This window comes from Chlorocebus sabaeus, chromosome 27 (genome assembly GCF_047675955.1).
Source record: "Chlorocebus sabaeus isolate Y175 chromosome 27, mChlSab1.0.hap1, whole genome shotgun sequence".
NCBI classification, from domain to species: domain Eukaryota; kingdom Metazoa; phylum Chordata; class Mammalia; order Primates; family Cercopithecidae; genus Chlorocebus; species Chlorocebus sabaeus.
In genome coordinates, this window is record NC_132930.1 from 25,721,349 (window position 1) to 25,744,141 (window position 22,793).

A 22,793-nucleotide genomic window follows, 5' to 3' on the forward strand; every position below is an offset into this window, starting at 1 on the left:
GATCGCTTGAACCCGGGTGGCAGAGGTTGCAGTGAGCTGAGATTGCACCACTGCATTCCAGCCTGGGTGAGAGGGACACTCTGTCTCCAAAAAAAAAAAAAAAAAGTATAGGAAAACGAAAATTGCCCTACAAATTATCAATTTTCAAATAGTTACAGAAATCGCATAAATTATTAAATCCTGAAATTAATCTATTAATATTTCTCTGGGAATTCAGACGACACTTAATAATCCTGCATTTATTTACTAAGGAAACACTCACTGAGCACTCACTGTGTTGGGGAGAAGAGGCGACCAAATGAGGGAAAAGCTATGTAAGCCCTTAAAGAACTCAAGTTCTAGAAGCAGCCACATGAACAAGTAATTGCAATATAGTGTGATGGAAAGGACCTCTGCCTTGACTTTAAAATCTGATCCCCTCCCCTACATACCACCTATTTTTTCATTTCTCAAAGAATAACCAATCTATTACTCTCTGTTTAAATCAGAGAGGATTATTTAAAAAAATAGAATGGAGCAAATTCTGCAGGCCAGGGGAGACACTAGACTTCTCCACCCATGCCATAATGACAGCTTGATAGGGATTTGACAGTTGTGGTCCAGGCAGGTGGTATAAACTTGTGGGCTTCTACATATCGACTTTGCTTTCCTTTAGATTAGTTCACTGGTCTCTAAATTTCAGGGGGCCTGAGAATTACTGCACTATATACAGCAAACCACATATATTCTACTTTATCGTAGATTTTAAGCTATCTCTGTATAGCAATCTACCCCATATGATGATTTAAAATCAGATTTCTGAGTAAAATGTGACACCAGCATATTCCCAGGGAGTGCTGCAAAAATCAGAACAACTCCCTGTTGGCAGGAGGAGTTTAGGAAGACTGACATGGGGGCTGAAAGAAAAACTCTTTCCTAGATAAAGAGGGAAAGGCATCAAGGGGGAGAGAATCACATGCACAAGGACACCACTGGGAAAGGGGAAGGAAGAGCAGTTCAGATTTGCCCAGCCCAGGGAGAGGGGCAAAACGGCAAGAGATAAAGGTAGACACACTGTTCGGAGCCTGACTGTGAAGGGTGTTGTTGACTGTGCTGAAAGCCTGGACTTGAGCCTGTATACCTGGACAAATTATAGGAGTTTTAAACAACAGAAGACATGCTCAGATTTGTTTTTAGAGATTGTCCTTGTTTCAGTGTGGAAGAGGAATGGGAGAAGAGGTAAGGTCAACTTAGAATGTCAGTAAATCCGGAGAAGAGATGATAAGGGCCCCGGGCAGAGGCAATGCCTAAATGCTGCCAACTGGCCAGGCTGGCAGCCCCCTCATTTCACAGATACATGTTATTCAAGCCCTTTGAGCCACAGTCATTCCACCTAAACTGCAGATTACTCTGTGGAGGTGTTGTGAGGATAAACAATAACAAGCATCATTAAAGTGTCCAGTAAGGGGTCAAGCACCAGGAGGTACTAAAGAGTTAGTTTCACTCTCTTTAACACCAATTATTATTGAATCTGTAAATGAGTTTCTGGTATACAAATCTCTGAATATAAGTTCATTGTGTTTTCAGAAAAAGTTTTAGTTATTATTTCTGCATTTTTTCAGGTCACATGGAAAATATATTTCACATTGCTTATAAGTAAATATATTCTCAGTTTCAGTGTTCCAAATTAGAATATTAGATGAATTTTACCTACCCTGATTATGACCTATTGCTATTTAATATAAACTTCAAAACATGGTTTATCTTTAACGTTCATAAACATTGCTACCAGCTCTGAATTAAAAAAAAACAAAAAACAACTTTCATATTGTTTCAGTCCACACCTTTATGTGAAGAATTAGAGCATGCCATTGATTATATGTGTAAAACTCACGGCTTACTACAAACTAGGGCAAAAGACTTGGCTGTAGAAAGCACAAATCATTAAGTTAATAGGTAAAACTGGAAGGGAGAGGGATTTAAATTATATTTGTAAATGACAGAAATAACACAAGTATTTCGACTCCAGGAATTCACTGAAGTAATTATTCTGTTGTTTGGAATACAGGTTAATTTTTTTTTTTTTTTTTTTTTTGAGACAAGGTCTTGCTCTGTTGCCCAGGCTGGAGTGTAGTGGTGTGATCACAGCTCATTACAACCTTGAACTCCTGGGCTCAAGCAATCCACCCACCTTGGCCTCCCAAACTGGGATTACAGGCATGAGCCAACACACCTGGCCCAATACCTGAGTTTTTAAGATCTTTTTTTTCTTTCTTAAGAGATGAGGTCTTGGTCTGTTGCCCAGGCTACAGCGCAGTGGCTATGCACAGGTGTCATCACAGTGTACTACAGCCTCAAACTCTTGGGCTTAAACAATCCTTCTGCCTCAGCCTCCCAAGTAGCTGGAACTACAGCCGTGAGCCACCACACCTGGCCTTAGACTAACTTATTTTTAAATAAGTAAAAAACAGCCAAAACCAGAGAGCTACATAATCATGTACATAGTCAGGACATATTATCTTTTTTGGCTATCAGAAAGTTCAAAATCAAATTAAAATTAAAAAACAAAACAAAATCAAATGACAACGTGTAATAACCAAAGTATCATCATTTCATTTCTTTCTCTCCTAAGTTATTGACCCTGTCATCTTCATATTTTATTACATTCATTTTTATAATGCCTTTTTCTTTTGTGCATGAGATAGGATATGAGTAAATAAACCTGAAATAGGAGACAGCCACGGACACATCTTTGTAACAGATCTCAAAACTGGAATACTCCCATACCTTCTTAGACAGGCTTTTTTTTTGAGACAAGGTCTTGCCCTGCTGCCCAGGTTGGAGTGCAGTGGCGCAATCTCAGCTCACTGCAATCTCTTCTACCTCCAGGGCTCAAGTGATCCTCCTGCCTCAGGCTCCTGGCAGCTGGAACTACAAACACATGCCACCACGCCCAGCTAATTTTTGTATTTTTTTGTAGAGATGGGGTTTCGCCACGGTGCCCAGGCTGATCTTGAACTCCTGAGCTCAAGCAATCTGCCCTCCTCTGCCTCTCAAAATGCTGGGATTACAAGCACGAGTCACTACACCCAGATAGGCACTTTTTTTTTTTTTAATTTAAATTCCTCGGGTGTTAACTTTAAACCACAATTAAAGCTTACAAAATTATTTACAGCTTTTATTTACTTCTTTATTTTAAATCAGATTCCTAAAATAAAAATAAACCTTTAGGGATAAGAAAGTTCCAGAAGATGAAGCATATTGATATGTCAAGTCAATTTGTTTCAAGCAAAAAGGTCAAATCAAGGCATACTTATCTATGCCTAAAAATTTAGCTCAAATAAGTTTTGGGATGGCAAAACTCTGCAACATAATTATAATCATTGATCACCAAATCCTTTCACTGATGCCTGAATTACCAGAAAAAGTCTCTTAGTGAGGCTACTTGGCTGTTGTCTCCTCATCTACTAAGCAAATCTGTACCCCACTGTCCAGCCCAGCCTTCTGCAGCAGTCCTTAACTTTTTTGAGGGATATAAATATTTTTGCTGAGATATAAATCCTATCTTCTCTCTCACCCAACCCAAAATGCACATATTAACAACATTGTATACATAGTTTCAAGGAGTTTATAGAAGAATCTCAGAATTAAGATCTCCTTTTCAAAAACTTCTGTCTCACCACAGCCCTTCTTTAATGCTGAATTTCTAACTGCTCCAATCCCTTCCTTGTGGAATCTACATTCTGGTGTTTAAGGCCCTCCATACTCTGGCTCCATCCTATTTCTCGAGCCTTCACTTAACTACTTGAAACTCATGACTGCATTAAGCACTGCATAAATGTGACAGAGCAGAGAGATGCATGAGCTGATAATCACCTGTCCCTTTTCACCCAGCCCTGGCCTTCTCTGCAGAGCAAAACTCCATGACAGCAGAAAGTTGGTTTTGCTTACTGCTTTATCTCCAGTGACTAGTTGCCAGCACTAGTTCTGTCAATAAATACTTGGTGAATGAATGAATGATTCTCTGATATAATTATATGTACTTGTTAAAGTTGTATAATATAATAATCAGTGCAAAAACTTGACCCACTTTGTTTGCTACAGGTACTGTGGCAAACAGCTACCTTAAATTAAATGTATATTTTAGGAAGAGAATGTTAATTTACAAGACACTAAAAGACAATGTTTACAGTACAATTTATTTCTGTTTCAAGCTTTCCTTTTGGAATAGAAATACCATTCATAGAGTCCAAGAAGCAGAAGTCATCTGAGAGTGAGCCCGGCCTGCAGGCCCACATCAGCAGACTTAATTCCTTGTACTTCTAACCTTTAACTAAAGGTGAGGAGGGGCTGGGCATGGTGGCTCACGCCTGTAATCCCAGCACTTTGGGAGTCTGAGGCGGCTGGATATGAGGTCAGGAGTTCGAGACCAGCCTGACCAGCACGGTGAAATCCCATCTCTACAAAAACATTAGCCGGGCGCGGTGGTGCACACCTGTAATCCCAACTACTTGGGAGGCTGAGGCAGGAGAACCGCTGGAACCTGGGAGGCAGAGGTTGAAGTGAGCCGAGATCGCACCATTGCACTCCAGCCTGAGCGACAGGGCAAGATTAGGTCTCCCAACAACAACAACAACAAAAAAAGTGAGGAGGGGGATCAGGGAGAGGACTGAGTTACAATTAGTTTTTTCATGTTACAATCGACACTCAATCTTGGTGACATGGTTTAGTGACTGCTCTAGCAAAAGCCAAATATATTCCGCAAAACAATAATAATAAATAATAATAATAGTAGTAGTCTATTGGCAACAGAACTTGGTACTGAAATGTCTGAGTGAATGGATCTGAGGGGGAAAAGGTAGTGATGCCAAAATAGCTATCAAAACAGGGACCAACATTTCACAGCAAGGGAAACACTGAGCTAAATAAACAGTACACAACAAGGTCAGAACTACCTAATTTATAAGATAACAGAGGGAAGAAACTATTGGAGTCAACTTCATTTCTTTTTTTTTTTTTTTTCTGAGATGCAGTTTCGCTCTTGTTGCTCAGGCTGGAGTGCAGTGGTGTGATCTCAGCTACTGCAACCTCCGCCTCCCAAGTTCAAGTGATTCTCCTGCCGCAGCCTTCCAAGTAGCTGGGATTACAGGTGCCCGCCACCACACCCAGCTAATTTTTTTTTGTATTTTTAGTAGAGATGGGGTTTCACCATGTTGGCCAGGCTGGTCTTGAACTCCTGACCTCAGGTGATCCACCCGCCTTGGCCTCCCAAAGTAATGGGAATACAGGCGTGAGCCACTGCACTAGGCCGAATCAACTTCATTTCTAATCATCTGGGCTATTTTGGTTCAGCATAAGAGGTAGTATTAAAAATTCCATCTCCAGATCACAGTGGAGAAAACAGTTGACTACTGTTTCAAAGAGATTTTTTTCCTTATGAACAAATAAAAAGGTAACTTACCTGACCCCTCATCACAGACATCTGACTTTCAAAAGTGGCTTTGTCAAATCCTTTGTCAGTCTATTACAGAAAAGAAAAAAACAATTCCCAAAATAAAGACTTTGATATAAATATCTGAAAACAGATGAACTCTTCAACTCAGCAAATAAGGCCATTAAAAAGCTTTCCTAATCGATAAAATAAAACAAAAATAATATTTTTACCTGAGGTATTTCTGTATACTCCCAGAATGACATGAATAGACTTATTTGTACCCTAACTTGTTCCAGAAAGGATTTAAGATAACTTTCCAGCCAATGAATTTAGGCTTTTTAAGAGAACTAAATCATAGCAGGTCACCAAATATGTACTATAATTTATAGAGTCTTCTTGTAAAAATTCAACTTTTGAAGAAAACAGCAAATTAAATTTTAATGTAGTCTCACTTCAAAGAATGCTCATAGTAAGTATAGCTTTATGAATGTATGCTCCTGTAAATAAAACTGCTAATTCCTCTCTGTCCTGTCAGGTTTTATGGCAAGCAGCAATACAAGAAATAGTACATTGCAAATTAGCTCTATTAAGCAGTCTCTTCTATTTTAAGATTTCATTTTCTGCAATAATCAAACTAAGCATTAACTTACCTTAAAAAGTTCATAGAGATCTTCACATAAATCTTGCACAAAGTTCATGTCAGAAATATATGGTAGAATCAAGCTTCTTATTTCTTCAGAAAAAGGAACTTTTGCTTGAGGAAGCCAAGCCCAGTGAAATGGATCTAATAGAGAAAAAACCATTCTCCTCATCAGTGGTAGGAAATGGTTTATTTAGACTCACATTTTTCCTGGTTCTTTCCTACAACTCCTAGGTTCTCCCCAAAAAAGGACAGGATAAGAACTTAATCAGAGTAAAACTACACACTGTAATCCAAATTACTCAGATTTGGACAGTCAATTCAGATAGTAAACTCATAATGTCTCTGAGTTTTAGACAGTAAAGAGTAACAGTTTGGATAATGACTCTATCTCAAACAGTTCTAAATGTATCTCAATCTATCTGGTTCCTCAGTTCAGAAACTGATGAATACCTATACTTTGTACACAGCCCCAGATTGTTTTTATTATTATATATTTCTAAGAGAATGGGTCTCACTGTGTCACCCAGGCTGAAGGGCAGTGGCATGATTATAGCTCACTGCAGCTCGAACTTCTGGGCTCAAGGTATTCTCCCACCTCAGCTTCAAAAGTAGCTGGGACTACAGGTGCGTATCACCGCACCCAGGCACAGACTGAATACCACGGCTGAGGTCTGCCTGCCCTCCGCAGCTACAAATCATCGGGAACTGACCACTTACTTGTACACAGATGTTCTAAACTTTGAAATCATTAGGAGGTAAATAGGTGAGTCACTTTAAGAGACAAAAGATCCACGACTCTGAGCTAATTCTAGTTCTCCCTCAAGAAGACCATTAAATCTACACCGTGCCAGGACTAGAGAGATTTGTACAGGTATAATCTTCTAGAGAGGGTGCATATTCAGATTCCTGCAAGAGTGTAAGGTTTCTGATAATGATCATCAACAGAGCTACTGTGAGCATATCCAGTGAGAATCCCCAGCTTTGGTGGATCCTACCACTTTGAAAGCCCTGAAGAAGAAATCTGCCTTTGGAGTCATTTCTCCTCAGTCACCCAGGTGGGGTGCAGTGACACAATCATAGTTCGCTATAGCCTCAATCTCCTGGGCTCCAGCAATTCTCTCGCCTCAGCCTCCCAAGTAGCTAGGACTACAGGAGCTCACCTCAATGCCTGGCTCTCACTTCTTGATCTATCTCATTGCACACAGTAGGAAGGTTACTTTTCACTCTAAAGAAAGTCTTTCCCCTGGCTCACATCTCCTTGTAGATATGTCCAATTTTCTTTTTAGTTTTCCCTGAATAATTTCATAGAAGAAAGGCCCTTATTTTTCATCTGCCTCTACATTTAATCCCAACACTCAACTTCTAGTACTACCATCTAAACTCTCTAAGGTCACCAGTCGCCAGACCCAAGGGTCTGTCCAAAGGCTCACTTGCTGTTGTCATGCTACTTAATCTCTCTGTAGTATGTAGCACTGTTTTCTATCATCTCCTTTATGAAATTCTCTCCTCTGTGGCGTTGGAGATACCACTCTAAGTTTATCTTGTCTTGTAAGCTACTCCTTCTCTCTTTTGCTAGTTTTTCCTCCCCTCTTTCAATGTCACCGTTAGCCCTGATTCCACACTTAGTCCTTTCTCTTCTCTATTTGTTTAAGCATTCATAAAACATTTATTGAATACTTACGTACCTGGCATTGTGCTAAGCAATAGTGTTTGTTCTCTGTGATTTTCCTGGGTAATAGCAAACACACCATGGCTTCCACCAACAAGATGACAGGGTTTTTTTTGTTTTTGTTTTTTTTGAGATGGAGTCTTGCTCTGTCACCCAGGCTGGAGTGCAGTGGCGTGATCTCGGCTCACTGCAAGCTCCGCCTCCCAGATTCACACCAGTCTCCTGTCTCAGCTTCCCGAGTAGCTGGGACTACAAGCACCCGCCACCATGCCTGGCTAATTTTTGTATTTTTGGTAGAAATGGGGTTTCACTGTGTTAGCCAGGATGGTCTTGATCTCCTGACCTCATGATCCGCCCGCCCTAGCCTCCCAAAATGCTGGGATTACAGGTGTGAGCCACCGTACCCGGCCAAGATGACAGTTTAAAAGCTGTTTCCTCTCTCTCATGTCCCAGGAATCAAAAAAAAAGAAAGAAAGAAAGAAAGAAAGAAAAACTATAATCCCCACTACCAATTCCTTTTCAAGCTCCAACCTTTAATCCCCAACTGCATGTTTGATAAAAATTTCCTAGCTGTACCCTTTAAACCCTTTAAAAATGCAATTTGCATATAGGTTCCAAATCATTAGGAGAAAATCATAAAATGGAACCAAGACATTTCAAATCAGCTCAAGAAAAGACAGGACAAGCAAAAAAGAACAAATTACAATTCATGTTTAACAGGAAAAAAATAAGATGGCAGGAAAAGTGTAAGCATATCAGTAGTTTATTGAGACTTAAACTACAAAGTGCACTTATTAAAAGACACAGACTGGGTTAAAAAAAACAGCTAACTATCCTTCGTAAGTCATATATCTAAAACAAAATGATAAACGTTAAAAATAAAATAAAAGTAGATTAGCTGAGTGTGACGGCGTGTGCCTGTAGTCTCAGCTACTCAAGAGGCTGAGGCAGGAGGATTGCTTGAGCCAGGAGTTTGAGGCTGCAGTGAGCTATGAGCATGCTACTGCAATCCAGCCTAGGTGACAGAGGGGGGCCTTGTAATTCATTCACATATATATTAATGTAGAGAATAATACCAGGTATATGCTAACAAAATGAATGGAGGTATAACAATGTTACTGAAAACCAAATAAGAAAAGCAAAAACCACTGAGGTATACACAAAGTGGGATATATGTCATACTGATTAAAAAAAAAAAAAAAAGAAGCAGCCACCAGGAAGATAAACTGCTGGACCTCTACACATGTGAAATACAAAGCAAAAAATGCATAGAAATTGAAGAAAAAACTGGCAAAATCAGAATCACAGTGATCATTAATTTCCTCTGAAAATTAACAGATTATATAGTCAGGAAATAAGTAAAGGATATGACTAACAACCTTTAGGTTAGTAGACAGAATTTTGTGCTCATTCTTTTCAAATACTATCCTTTAAATAGGCCATATATAGGATCATACAGAAATTACTAACAAACTGTAAAACAGAATTTACACAGGCCATATACACAGATCACAATGCAATAATGCTGGAAAATAACAACAATGAACAGTTTATTAGAAATAGTAATAATGTACAATTAAAATAAGCTGACATAGAAATTTTAAGATCAAACAAAATACTTCTAAATTATTCCTGTCAAAAAGAAAATCAGAAAATATGAGTATGTAAGGCAGAGTCATAGAGTAGCACCTGTTTGTTTGCACGGATTGCACAAATCCGTGGTTTAGCTAAAATTATACCCAGAGGAAAATATGAGGCCTAATATGCATTTATAGGAAAGCAATATAGTATGAACATAATAGGAAAAAAGAATAATGATGGAAAACACAAATCTATAAAAGAAAAAGCAAACAAACTAAAAGCCTGATCTATAAAATAAATAGGCAATTATCTGGGGGAAAAAAGCATAAATAATTAAATAAATAGAAGGGCCAATGCTTAACAACAGACAAATCTTTGGCAAGCCTAATGAGTAAAAGGCTCACTAATAAATTGAAGGAAGTTAAAAGAGACATATCATGGATATGAAGATTTTTAAAACATACTATATATTTTTTATTTTATTTTTGAGACAGGGCCTTACACTGTGTCACCCAGGCTAGAGTGTGGTGGTGCCATCTTGGCTCACTGCAACCTCCACCTCCCAAGCTCAAGTAATCCTCTCACCTCAGCCTCCCAAGTAGCTAGGACTGCAGGCATGGGCCATCACACCTGGCCCATTTTTGTATTTTTTGTAGAGATGGGGTTTCGCCATGTTGCCTGGGCTGCTCTTGAATTCCTGAGCTCAAGCGATCTGCTAGCCTCAGCCCCAAAGTGCTGGGATTACAGGTGTGAGCCACCATGCCTGGCCCATATATCTTCAACACATACAAATATCAGAAAACGACTATAATAAACTCCCATGTTAATTCAATTATTACCAATTTTTTTTTGCAAAATTGGCTTTATTTATCCCTCCTGTCCACACCACCACAAGTATTTTAAGGCAAATTTCAGACATTTCATTTCACTCCCTAAACACTCAATATGCACAGAGGGAATTTTTTTAATTATAAGAGAAGTCTAATAAAATGCTATACTCATAAATTTAAAACTCAAGAAATCATGAAAATTTTAAGCAAAATAAAAGTGTCTAAAACTGGTTCAAGAAGATGTAGAAAATGTAATCATTTACCACAAGAGAGACTGGGAAGGCAATTAAAGCACGACTCCCTAAGAATGAGGTCAGGTGGAGGGCAGGCCTAAATTGTTTTATAAGTGAATACAACCAAAAACTTAAAATACAGTTCTACCAAAACATTAAAATAATTTCAATGTTATATATATTTTTAAAAGTGGAACACTACTAAACTCATTTTCCAAGGATAACACAAAGCCTAAAAATCAAAACCAGTCATCCCAAACTAAGCCAACAATTCATAGCAAGACCCTGTAGTATACATTTGCATCCCTAATGCCTAAAACTGAGTCTTAATGAATAATCATATTTCATCTACTTTTTCCTCCTCTATGGTATCTGTAAATTGTTTTCCCTTCTCATTCTGGAAAAAATGTAATTACAGAATCCATAGAAGGTTCTAAATACTCACATGCTCTCCATTCATCAGGATGTTTAAAAGGAAATGCTAGACCATTATCAATTGCAGCTATTTTAATAAGGAATTCTTCATCATCAATCCATTTTGATTCCTATAGAGGAGAAAAATGATATGTTGATAAAAGAACCTATATAAATATTCCCAAAGGATAAATTATTTATAATAATTATTGATGTTTAAGAACATATTCTCTCTGAAAAGCCTACAAAAATTAACAATGCTACCAGAAAAAATACAAATTCACACAGGAATGGAAGAGACTATCTGAAAAAACATGTATTTCCTAACCACTGTTTTTTAAAATTTGATATCATACAATTACTCAGTAATGGCTTTCTCTTTAAAAGGCTTGAAAATATTGTGACTTTAAAGTATGTTCTAGATAATTTACTGCTAGATTTATTGCTTAAATGTATGATGTAAAATATTACTGATTTTTTTAAACACCTTAATAAAATCACCTTATTAAGACCTAGTCTTTCTTAGGGTCCCAAAGAAATAAGTCAAATACAAAATGTTTCTAAATGAAATTCCTTCAAAGACCATAATTAAATATAATAAGATCTAGTAGAAGGAACCTCAAGATATTCTTGAATGTAGGTGTTATCGTTTGGCCGTGTCCCCACCCAAAATCTCATCTTGAATTGTAATCCCTGTAATCCTTATGTGTTAAGGGCAGGACCAGGTGGAGGTAATCAGATCATGGGGGCGGTCTCCCCCATGCTGTTCTTGTGATAGTGAGTGAGTTCTCACGAGATTTGATGGTTTTGTAAGCGTCTGGCATTTCTCCTACTTGCACTCATTCTCCTGCCGCCCTGTGAAGAGGTGCCTTCTGCCATGATTTTAAGTTTCCTGAGGTCTCCCCAGCCATGCAGAATTGTGAGTCAATTAAATCTCTTTTCTTTATAAATTACCCCACCTTGGGTATTTCTTCATAGCAGTGTGAGAATGTACTGATACAGTAGGCTGTTCCTAACTTCTGTATTCTTCCATAACAGAAATAAAGATCTCAGGAGAAAGAGGGTTTTCATATTAAAGAGTATTTCTGTGGAAGGTGATTTATCAAGCTGAACTATCTTTAGATGTAATTATTGTGAATATCTGTTTTATTTTATCATGGTGGTTCACATGGCTCTGATGTTAACTTCATATTTTTGGAATTGCTTTACTTAGAAATTAAAACAGACTAAAGTGAAACGTGTGTATTTTTTAAAGGAAAAAAAAGAGTATTCTGATTACTTAAAGACAGATGGCCATTACTACTAAGTGGCCCAGATAAAATAACAAAAAGTAAAACAGAAATTTTTTAAGTTAAAAGTACTACAGTGAAGGCTGATGGTGAGGTATGCCAACTTTATTTCTTTTAGTATATATCAAATGTCTTACACCTCATTGAAAGTGCACAAAATACTCGAGCAAAAGAATTTTCAGCAAAATCTAACTGCTCAAAATATACAAATAAAATAATTTCGGGAGCTTACATTTATTTAATTATCTTTAATTTTTTTATTTTTTTGAGACAGGGTCTTGCTCTGTCACCCAGCTGGAGTGCAGAGGCACAATCACGACTCACCGCAGCCTTGACCTCCTGTGCCCAAGCGATCTCCCACCTCAGCCTCCCGAATCTCTGGAACCACAGGTGTTTGCCACCATGTCAGGCTAATTTATTTCATTTTACTTTTTCTACTCTCTTAAAGTCTTTTATTCTTAAGTGGTGCTTTAAAAAAATTTTTTTTTAATTCTTTGTAGACACAGGGTCTCAAACTCCTGGACTCAGTCAATCCTCCCACCTTGGTATCCCAAAGTGCTGTGATTATAGGCATGAGCCACTGTGCCTGGCCCAGGAGCTTATACATATGTGCATTTATGTTTGTATTTTAAGCCCATTTCTGCTACAACTGGCGTTTATTTTTATTTCTACCATTCTTCCTATTTACAACTTTATTAAGGTATAATTTACATACAATTAACTTCCTATATTAACAAGTACAATGTGATGAGCCTTGACATATGTGAAACTTTCACCCCAAAGTTTCCTTGTGTCCCTTTGCAGTCCAGCCTTCCCCCTACCCCAAGACCAGGCAACTACTGGTCTGTTTTCTGTCACTAGAAACTAGTTTGCATTTTCTAATTTTTAAATATAAATATAATCATATGATATGTTCCCTTTATATGTAGCTTCTTTCACTCAGCATAATTTTAAGTTTCATCCATGCTATTGTGTGTCTCAAGTTTGTTCCTTTTTATTGCTAAGTGCTATGAATATATATATTTAAATATCCTTGATAAACATTTAAAAGTACAAACTTTTAAAAATGATGCAACAGCTTTAAGTCATTACTTGAGAACATAAATTATAAATATTGAAGAAATATTTTTAATCACTTAAAACTTTCCCAAATATACAAACTGTTTTAAACTTGTAAAAGTATTTTGAAAAAAAAAATCTTATGTAAATATCTAAAACTTGAACTTGGTACTCCAAGTCGATAGCAATGACTCTAAAATCTATAACTCTGATATCAGTGTTGAGGCTCTATGCAGTCTATTATATATATTAAAACCAGCTTCTTTTAAATAGTAAAAGTACTTAATAATTTTTTGAAGTTCAGCGGACGTGATTCACAGGTTAAGCACACACGTTGCATTTATTAGGTAATACTGTATTATTTAACACTGAATGAAAGGACTCAGAAGAAAGTGAATTAGTAAAATACAAACATGGTGAACAAAAATCCCAGAAGCCTTTATTACATAAAAGCAAAATATGGGGATTCTATAAATTTCTCAAACTCTAAAAAAGTACTAAGCAGGTATTATTCTTCAATTCTAATATGAAATAAAAAATAGAGCTGCCCAACAATTGACAAAAGAAAAAACAGAACTGGCTGGGCATGGTGGCACACGACTGTAATCCCAGCACTTTGGGAGGCTGAGGCGGGTGGATTGCTTGAGGCCAGGAGTTTGAGACCAGCCTGGCCAACACAGCAAAACCCTGTCTCTATTAAAAAAAAAAAAAAAATCAAGAATCAAGAATGCAATGTAAGCAAGTGACGAAAATAAAAAGTGTGAGAAAAACAGAAAAAGTAGATGTAAAAACCAAAGATTAAGTGAAAGAAGGAGGAAATGGTGAAGAATAACTTAAAGGAATCTTTTACAGAAATTGAATATATATATATTCACAAGTTATACACAATTATATACATATATGTGTGTGTGTATGTGTATATATATAAACATATAAAATTGTAAATTTCCTTACCTTATGGTCAATTTCTTTTTCACATTTCTGCTTTTCATATCTGACTAACCAATTATCATTGCCCCTGTCTTTCAAAACAAACAAGAAAATCTGTTACTTCATTTCTATGGACATCATGGCTTAATATCAATGAGAAAAATCTAGTGATCTCCTGATTTTTGAGACTTTCACTGGTTATCTATAGCATATTAAAGGTCACAATTTAACACTAAGAAACTTAAAAAAAAAACAAACCCATAAATGTGAGTTAACATTTATTGAATATTTTCTCTGGGCCAACATTGTTTTAAGTGCTTAGTATGTAGTAATTCATGTAATCCTCAAAACTACTACCCTGTGAGGTGATACAATTATTAAATCGAGGTTATTAAAATCAAAGAGCTTTTCTTCACTTTAGGAAGAAAAAGCATTAACCCCTATTTCTAGGCAAATTTCTAAGCAGGCTCACCTCATGTCAGCATAGAAGTGGTCTAGACTGTAAATATATATATATATATATATAAAAATTAAGACAGTAAATCTGGAAAATTATTTGATGCTTTGCCGAAAACTAAATAAGAAAACATTTTGAACCAGTGGTTCTCAAACTTCAGAATGCATCAGAATTACCTGGAGGGTACCTTAAAACCCAGCCTGCCAGCACCTACTTGCAATTTCTGTTCCAAAAGGTCTGGCGTAGTGTCTGAGAAGGTGCGTGTTTAACAAATTCTCACGTAATGCTGACCCTGAGAGTCCAGGGACCCACAATGGGGAGCCCCTGCTTTGGATAATCTACATTAAGGTCAACTCAAGGCCTGCAGGCCACATGCTGCCCAGGATGGCTTTGAATGTGGCCCAACAAAAATTTGTAAACTTTCCTAAAACATTATGAGTTTTTTTTAAGACTTTTTTTTTTTTTTTTTTTTTTAAGTTCATCAGCTGTCATTGGTGTTACTGTATTTTATGTGTGGCCCAAGACAATTCTTCTTCCAGAGTGGCCCAGGGAACCCAAAAGACTGGACACCCCTGGTCTACATCATTGCCCCTTTATAGCACAGGAAAAATTAAGAGTTTAGTTTATTTATAGACTACACTAACAGTTATATAATGTCAAAATAAGCACCTAACATAATTTATACAATGAAGCCTTAATTACTCACATTATGCAGATAACCAATATCTGACTTTGCCTTGCCCCTAGGAAATTCCTCCCTAGGGTATAGGAACTGATCTAAGAGCCTGCTATGAATCAGAATCTATCCCACACAGGATGACTTGTGCCCAGGAGAGTCAACACTACATCTGTTCGCCAAGGTAGACAGAGAAAGTGGCTTCAAGACTTCAGCAACAAAAGTTTACCACTTTGATTTAGATAACAAGAATATAGTTGGAAAATGAACAAGATTTGAGTAAACAAATTGAGAGAACTTCAATACCTGTATTTCTGATGATGTAATCCAAAACAACTAATCTTTCAAATTGTGACTGAAATTGTTTTCTAATATTCTCAGGCAAAGGGTCAGCTTCAAATTTCCTAAGCCAATATTCAGCCTCCTTGTAACCTTCAACAAATAACTGAAAGGAACCAATCTATAATTTTAAGAACTATAGTTAGAAAAGAAAGTACAAGAACAAGGGGATTAATATTTATATTTCTCAGCAGTACTGTCAAAAAATATGTCATGTAAACACAATAAGAAAGAAGACAACACTAATTTAGATAAGCTACATTTATCAAGAAAACTATTTTTATACACTAATTTTAAATAATCGCATAAAGAATACATAGCAGATAAAAAATGCTTACCCCTAGACTTTCAAGGAGCATAGCAGCTATTTTGGGAAAATTTTAAAGAAGAATAAACATGTATCTCCAATGTGACACTCTGAAAAAGAATGCCGTTTTCTAAAAATATTCATTAAGATGAATGTAATTATGGAGGCCAAATTTTAAACCTATTCTGCTTATTCAATAACAGTGCAATTTTATCTTACTGAATAAACTTTTCCGGATTCTTTTTCTAACATAAAATACAGTAAATAATTTTTTCTTTTTTCATTATTTCATTTTTTTTTTTTTTTTTTTTTTAGCTGTTAGACTCTTTCTTTGAATTCTAAATAAATCATTTTATTTTAAAAATAGGATGAGGCCAGGTGTGGTGGCTCACACCTGTAATCCTAGCACTTTGGGAGGCTGAGGCGGGTGGATCACTTGAGGCCATGAGTTTGAGACCAGCCTGGCCAACGTGGTAAAACCCCATCTCTATAAAAAATACGAAAAATTAGCCATGTGTGGTGGCATATGCCTGTAGTCCCAGCTACTCAGAAGGCTGAGGCAGGAGAATCGCTTGAACTTGGGAGGCGGAGGTTACAGTGAGCCAAGATGGCACCACTGCACTCCAGCCTGGGCGACAGAGCGAGACTCTGTCTCAAAAAAAAAAAAAAGAAAAAAAAGGACAGATTCCTTAACCACACAGATTCACAGATTAAATACCCTGTCTAACATTTTAAGGAACAAATCTATTAATCATAATATTGATAGTGGTTTTGAAAAAGTCCTTTCCTTGAAGATATGACCATTTAAAAAGGCATTTTTGTTAATAAGATTACTGGTTAACAGTAAACAATTTGTTGGAGAAGGAAATACAGATTTAAGTAGTATGTGACAAACAGGTAATAGGTAACCCTAGTTTCCTTCAAAAACACAAACAAATCACCACAAAGAAAATCTTCTTATTCTAACACTTTATGTTTTTGTTGTTGGCATGAAATTTTAATGATTTCCTAAAGGTGTTCTTTAAAATACTTATAACTAAGAACCAGTAGTCATAAATATGGAAATAACATCCTCCTTTAGTCACACTTATTTCAGCATGTCCAAGGAAGAACAGGCCTTTTAAAAACTTTCAAACTCCCTGCCCACTTTGAGTAAAATTTATCTTAAAAGTTAGGTTAACGATGAATTCCTACTGAAATTCTTTTTATCTAGATAAATGTACAGAAGCAAGAAAATCATGAGCCAAATACATTTCTAAAAAATAGTTCTTGGCCGGGTGCAATGGCTCACACCTGTAATCCCAGCACTTTGGGAGGCCGAGGTGGGAGGATCACGAGGTCAGGAGATTGAAACCATCCTGGCTAACACGGTGAAACTCTGTCTCTACTAAAAATACAAAAAATTAGCTGGGCGTGGTGGCAGGCGCCTGTAGTCCCAGCTACTTGGAAGGCTGAGGCAGGAGAATGGCATGAACCTGGGAGGTGGAGCTTGCAGTGAGCCGAGATCACGCCACTGCACTCCAGCCTGGGCGACAGAGCGAGACTTTGTCTCAAAAAAATAAATAAAATAAATAAATAAATAAATAAATCTTAAAGCTTTTTCTAGAACGCCTTTCCCATTAACTCTCTCTACCCTTGTTTAGCTGGCTGCTTACCATCCCTCTGGTTTATTTAAAGGTGATAAGAAAAAAGAAAATCTAATGTGTAGTAAGTAAACATAGCTGCTACCATTTACTTAACCTTTACTATGTACCAAGTACTTGACATGAATTTCTTAGTTTTAGCCTCACAACAACCTAAGAGGTAGTTTTTATCATTCTCATTTTATAGAAACTGGGGCTTAGAGAGTAAGGAACCTGGCCAGGTACAGTGGCTAACACTTGAAATCCCAGCACTTTGGGAGGCCAAGGCCAGAGGATTGCTTCAGCCCAGGAATTCAAGACCTAGGCAACATGGTGAGACTCTATCTCTACAAAAAAAAAATTTAAAAATTAGCCAGGCTGGTAGTGTGCACCTGTGGTCCCAGCTACTCAGAAGGCTGAGGCAGGAAGATTATTTGAGCCCACGAGGTTGAGGCTACAGAAAGCCCTGTTCACAACACTGTACTCCAGATGAGGCGACAGAGTGAGACCCTCTATCAAAAAAAAAAAAAAAAAAGAGAGAGAGAAAGAGAGAGCAAATAAGGAACTTGCCCAAGGTCTCAGAGCAAACTAGTAGAGAGGCTGGGATTAGTTCTGATTCCAGACCTGTGCTTTTACCCATTATTTTATAAGCCTTTCATGCAACCTCTTCCTGGAAACACCTCCCATCCCTCTAAACTGGGTTAGGTGTCCATCTATCCTCTAAGAGCTCCCTGAACTTACCATCATCTCAACAGCTTTATATTACACTGAAATTACCTGTTTACTCTAAGCTCCTGGAAGATGAAAAATCTGTGCTATAATAATATCCACAGCTAACAGCACAATGCCTAGCTCCTAGAGCTCAGGATGTATGTGCTTGATTGCCCTCTAAATAAAGCTTATCAGAGAAACTTACCTTAGGAGGGAGTCCTATCCTATGAAACTTTCTACCCACTTTTGGCACTTTTTCTAAAGCATACTTTTTGCCTCTTGATTTTGCACGGTCAATTGCATTATAGTTAAATGTCTCACTGACAAGCCAAACCACCTAGAAACATACAATATAGAAAAATGGTTAGAATTTGTATTATAGTATCTCTATTCATATACACCATGAAATTCACTCTAATGATGAAAATTAGCAAAGTGTAACCCTGTAATAAAGGCCCTAGAAAATCTAAAACAGAAAAGCCAGGGAATTTTGCAAAGCCTTGTTAAATGAATGGCACATATTTCCTTCTGAGAGTGGTATAAAAGCCTTTCAGAGGCCTAAAATTTGCAAGTGGTGAAAGTAACAGCATTAAAATGTAGACTTAGGAATAAACATTTTAAGAAAGAAGGCTTCAAGTAAAAATTTAGAAAGGATGCCAGGTTAGCTGGGTGCAGTGGCTCACACCTGTAATCCCAGCACTTTGGGGGTCTGTGGCAGGTAGACTGCTTGAGCTCAGGAGTTTGAGACCAGCCTGGGCAACATGGAGAAATTCCACCCCTACTAAAAATACAAAAACTGGCTGGGTGTGGTGGTGCACGCCTGTATTACCAGCTACTCAGGAGGCGGAGGTGGGAGGATCACTTGAGCCCAGCAGGATGAGGCTGCAGTGAGCCATGATTGCATCACTACACTCCAGCCTGGGCACGAGACCCTATCTCCAAAAAAAGGAAAGAAAAGAAAGGATGTGGGTGCCAGGCACATGAATGGTATGTGCCTGTAGTCCCAGCTACTCGGGAGGCTGAGGTGGGAGGATCACCTGAGCCCAGTAGGACGAGGCTGCAGTGAGCCATGATAAAGAGAAAAGATGTGGGTGCCAGGCACATGATGGTATGTGCCAGTAATCCCAGCTACTCAGAAGGCTGAGGCAGGAGGACTGCGTGAGCACAGAAATTTAAGGCTAGTCTGGGCAACACAGCAACACTCTGTCTCTTAAAAAAAAAAAAGAAAGAAAAGAAAAGAAAAAAATTTTGTATAAAGGCTGAAAGGACAACAATAGTAGTCTTTAAGCACATTGGCTATCTCTGCCTTCAATAGGATCTCCGGATCCCCTGATATTTTCCTGCCTTCTGAATGCTAGGTCTTTATCCTCTTTTTGTTAGCATTGTCAGATCTCACAGGGACAAGACACATTCCCTTAAATACTTTGTGGATCTATACTAGAATCAATTTACTAGTTACCAGGCACTAATGACTCTTGGACTACTACCAAAAAAGGGGCTCCACTTTAGGTTCTATCATTAGGAATAAATACTGAAATATTCAGATATAAGCAGGTTGTAAATTAAAAGTCCATGGTTAAAAATAAAGTCTGCCTTACCTTTGTTTTAGGTACGATGCCCAGATGAAGCTTGTTGTCCACAAAATAGGCACCCGCTTCGGAAAGGTACCCCTGATTAGGAATCAGGCAGCCTCGGCCAAAGCAGCAAGGGCAGCAGACCTTATGGACATATTTGGTCCATTTTGGATTGAGTTGACCATAAGGCTCTTCTGATTTGGGTTTAAACACACCAATAATTTTCTATAGCAAAAAGTAAAAATCTTATTAGACTTTTTATATATATAATCATCCATAAAATGCATTCTAATAAATTGTTTTCTACTGCTTCCCACCAAAGATATAGGCACAAATCCTCAAACTATTAAGAGGATTTATAAACCTCAAATATTAAGATATTTAGTTCAAATCACATTTTCGTATTCATTCTCATTCAACAATCTAAAATCAAGACCAGTAGTTTTCAAACTGTGTTCTGACAAACCCTGGGAAGGTGAAGGCAAGGCTCTAAGACCCCATGCCACTTGATCAGATTAACTCTAATTTCACCTGTTTTATTTTGCTGGATTTCCAAGTTAAGAAAGAGTTTCACTGGGCCAGGTGTAGTGGCTCACACCTGTAATCCCAGCACTTTGGGAGGCCGAGGCAGGCAGATCACAAGGTCAGGAGATCGAGACCATCCTGGCTAACACTGTGTAACCCCGTCTCTACTAAAAATAACAAAGAAATTAGCCGGGCGTGGTGGCGGGCGCCTGTAGCTGTAGTCCCAGCTACTCAGGAAGCTGAGGCAGAAGAATGGCGTGAACCCGGGAGGCGGAGCTTGCAGTGCGCGGCGATTGCGCCACTGCACTCCAGCCTGGGTGAAAGAGCGAGACTCTGTCACAAAAAAAGAAAAAGAAAAAGAGAAAGAGTTTCACTGATTTTTAAATGTTTGAAAACCACCATTCTAGGTCAAACAATGTTATTATTCAACATCTATTACATATCCACATTACATGTTTGCTGTTTACTTTCCCCACATTAAAGTACATTGTAATAAGCAGGGACTTGGTTTGTTAGGGCTGCATTTCCAGTACTCAGAACAGTACCTGATGCACAGTAGACATCCAAGTATTTTTTAAATTAACTAATCCAATGACAAAAATCGCCTCTAAAATACAAAGATGATAAGATATAGTACACATCCATGCTGTCAGATTCTCCTACCTTAATTCTTTTCCAGTTATTTTTTCAGGAACCAACTTAAACTAAACTCTTGGCCAGGCCCGGTGGTTCACACCTGTAATACCAGCACTTTGGGAGGTGAGCAGATCACTTGAGGTCAGGAGACAAGCTGGCCAACATGGGGAAATCCCATCTCTACTAAAAATACAAAAATTAGCTGGGCATGGTGGCGTGCGCCTGTAGTCCCAGCTACTCAGGAGGCTGAGGCAGGATAATCACTTGAACCAGGGAGGTGGAGATTGCAGTGAGCTGAGATTGTACCACTGCACTCCAGCCTGGGCGACAGAGTGAGAATCCACTTTAAGAAATAAATTGATTAATTAAATAAAATAAACTCTCTCCTATTAAAAAATCTTTTTTGCTCATGAATGTCTAAAAGTCTCTATACTCTTATTGTTTGATACAATATATTCATATTCAATTTAGAAGCTTAATTATCCTTAGACAAGAACAAATCTTATTATAAGTATATAATTGCTTTATAACACAATAAATATAATGCAATACAGTCTGAGTCACTAGTAAAAAAGTCAGCAAGATCAAATTAAGAAATCAAGCTTAGAATAAAGATTGAGAGATTGACAGTACCTACAAATAAATTTTAATCTCAAAAAAGGGTTATGCTTTAAAATCATTTTAAAAATATAACTTCAATCTGCAAAAAAAGTTGGGGGTGAAATTATAAATGTTATTCCCCCAGAGAAAAGAACTGCTCATTATGCATCATTCAGAAAGCTTTTAGAAAAAAAAAATGTATTTTTGAAAAATTCTACACTAAGTGGAGCAAAGTGCCACATCAACTTCTCTTTTCTGGTCTAGACTCATCCTGTGGTTCATTTCACTTTCACATTCCAATACTTTCAAACTTCAGATTGCTGAGCCTCCTTCCCCTGGTAAAATGCCAGAAAAGGTATTCACTACCTTTGAAAAAAATCAAGTACTTTGGAAATGACATTAAACAAGTTTTGAAGGTTTAAACTTCCACTGTGTTTGGCTAATAAGGTTACAGACTTCCATAAGATAAGGACTTGTGAATATATATACTCAATAAGGCTACAGCGGAATGTGGGTATTCAATAAATGCTTGAAACCAAGTATAAAATAACAAAATAGCAAACTGTGACTTGAAATGATTAGCTCTGTTTGTAAACACCAGAGTGCTTTAGTAAAAGCAAAAAATTGAGGCCAGGCACAGTGGCTCACACCTGTAATCTCAATATTCCGGGAGGCAAAACTGAGGTTTGCTTGAGCCTAGAAGTGCAAGACCAGCCAGGACAATATAGGGAGACCCCTGTCTCTACAAATAATTACAAAAATTAGCCCAGTGTGGTGGCATACTCCTGTGGTCCCACCTACTCGGGAGGCTGAGATGGGGGGATTGCCTGAGCCCAGGAGGTCAAGGTTACAGTGAGGTTATGATTGCACCACTGCACTCCAGTCTGGGTGAGAGAGGGGGACCCCCGTCTCAAAAAACAAACAAAAACTGACCTTTATTTTAGAAAAGAGGTTACAATCAGACTTAACAGGAAAATATCTTTAGAAACTCACAATGATTTCATATTTAAATTAGTATTTACCAAAGTTTCTATTACATATAATAGGTCTGTGAAATTCTCACCCTCTTAGGATCCTTCACAAAGTAACTTCCACTTGAACCTTGAGAGATCCTTTCTGGAAAAATTCCAACTTCTATTGCTTGCTCTGCTCTCAGTATAATATCTGCAAAGTCTGGTTCATCCAAGAATGCATTCATCTCTGAAGTACCAGAAGTTACTGCATTAAGAAGAAATACCAGCTATGAGAATGCTCATGATATGGACCTGCAATATGGATTAGCTTG

General features: G+C 37.7%; 1 protein-coding gene across 3 annotated transcripts in view; it reads right to left on the bottom strand.

Moving 5' to 3' along the window:
- PI4K2B (phosphatidylinositol 4-kinase type 2 beta) overlaps positions 1-22,793 on the bottom strand; it is a 34,768-nt gene that overhangs the window by 4,164 nt on the left and 7,811 nt on the right. For 2 of the 3 annotated variants that reach the window (XM_008017730.3, XM_008017732.3), the window contains exons 2-9: positions 22,572-22,726; positions 19,772-19,972; positions 18,379-18,510; positions 15,501-15,654; positions 14,086-14,153; positions 10,815-10,914; positions 6,064-6,197; positions 5,441-5,500 (exon numbers count right to left, since the gene is read on the bottom strand). In XM_008017730.3, the coding sequence (XP_008015921.2) occupies positions 5,441-5,500; positions 6,064-6,197; positions 10,815-10,914; positions 14,086-14,153; positions 15,501-15,654; positions 18,379-18,510; positions 19,772-19,972; positions 22,572-22,726 (1,004 nt within the window). The remainder of the gene's footprint in view (positions 1-5,440; positions 5,501-6,063; positions 6,198-10,814; positions 10,915-14,085; positions 14,154-15,500; positions 15,655-18,378; positions 18,511-19,771; positions 19,973-22,571; positions 22,727-22,793) is intronic. The other variant, XM_008017731.3, reaches the window with a different exon arrangement.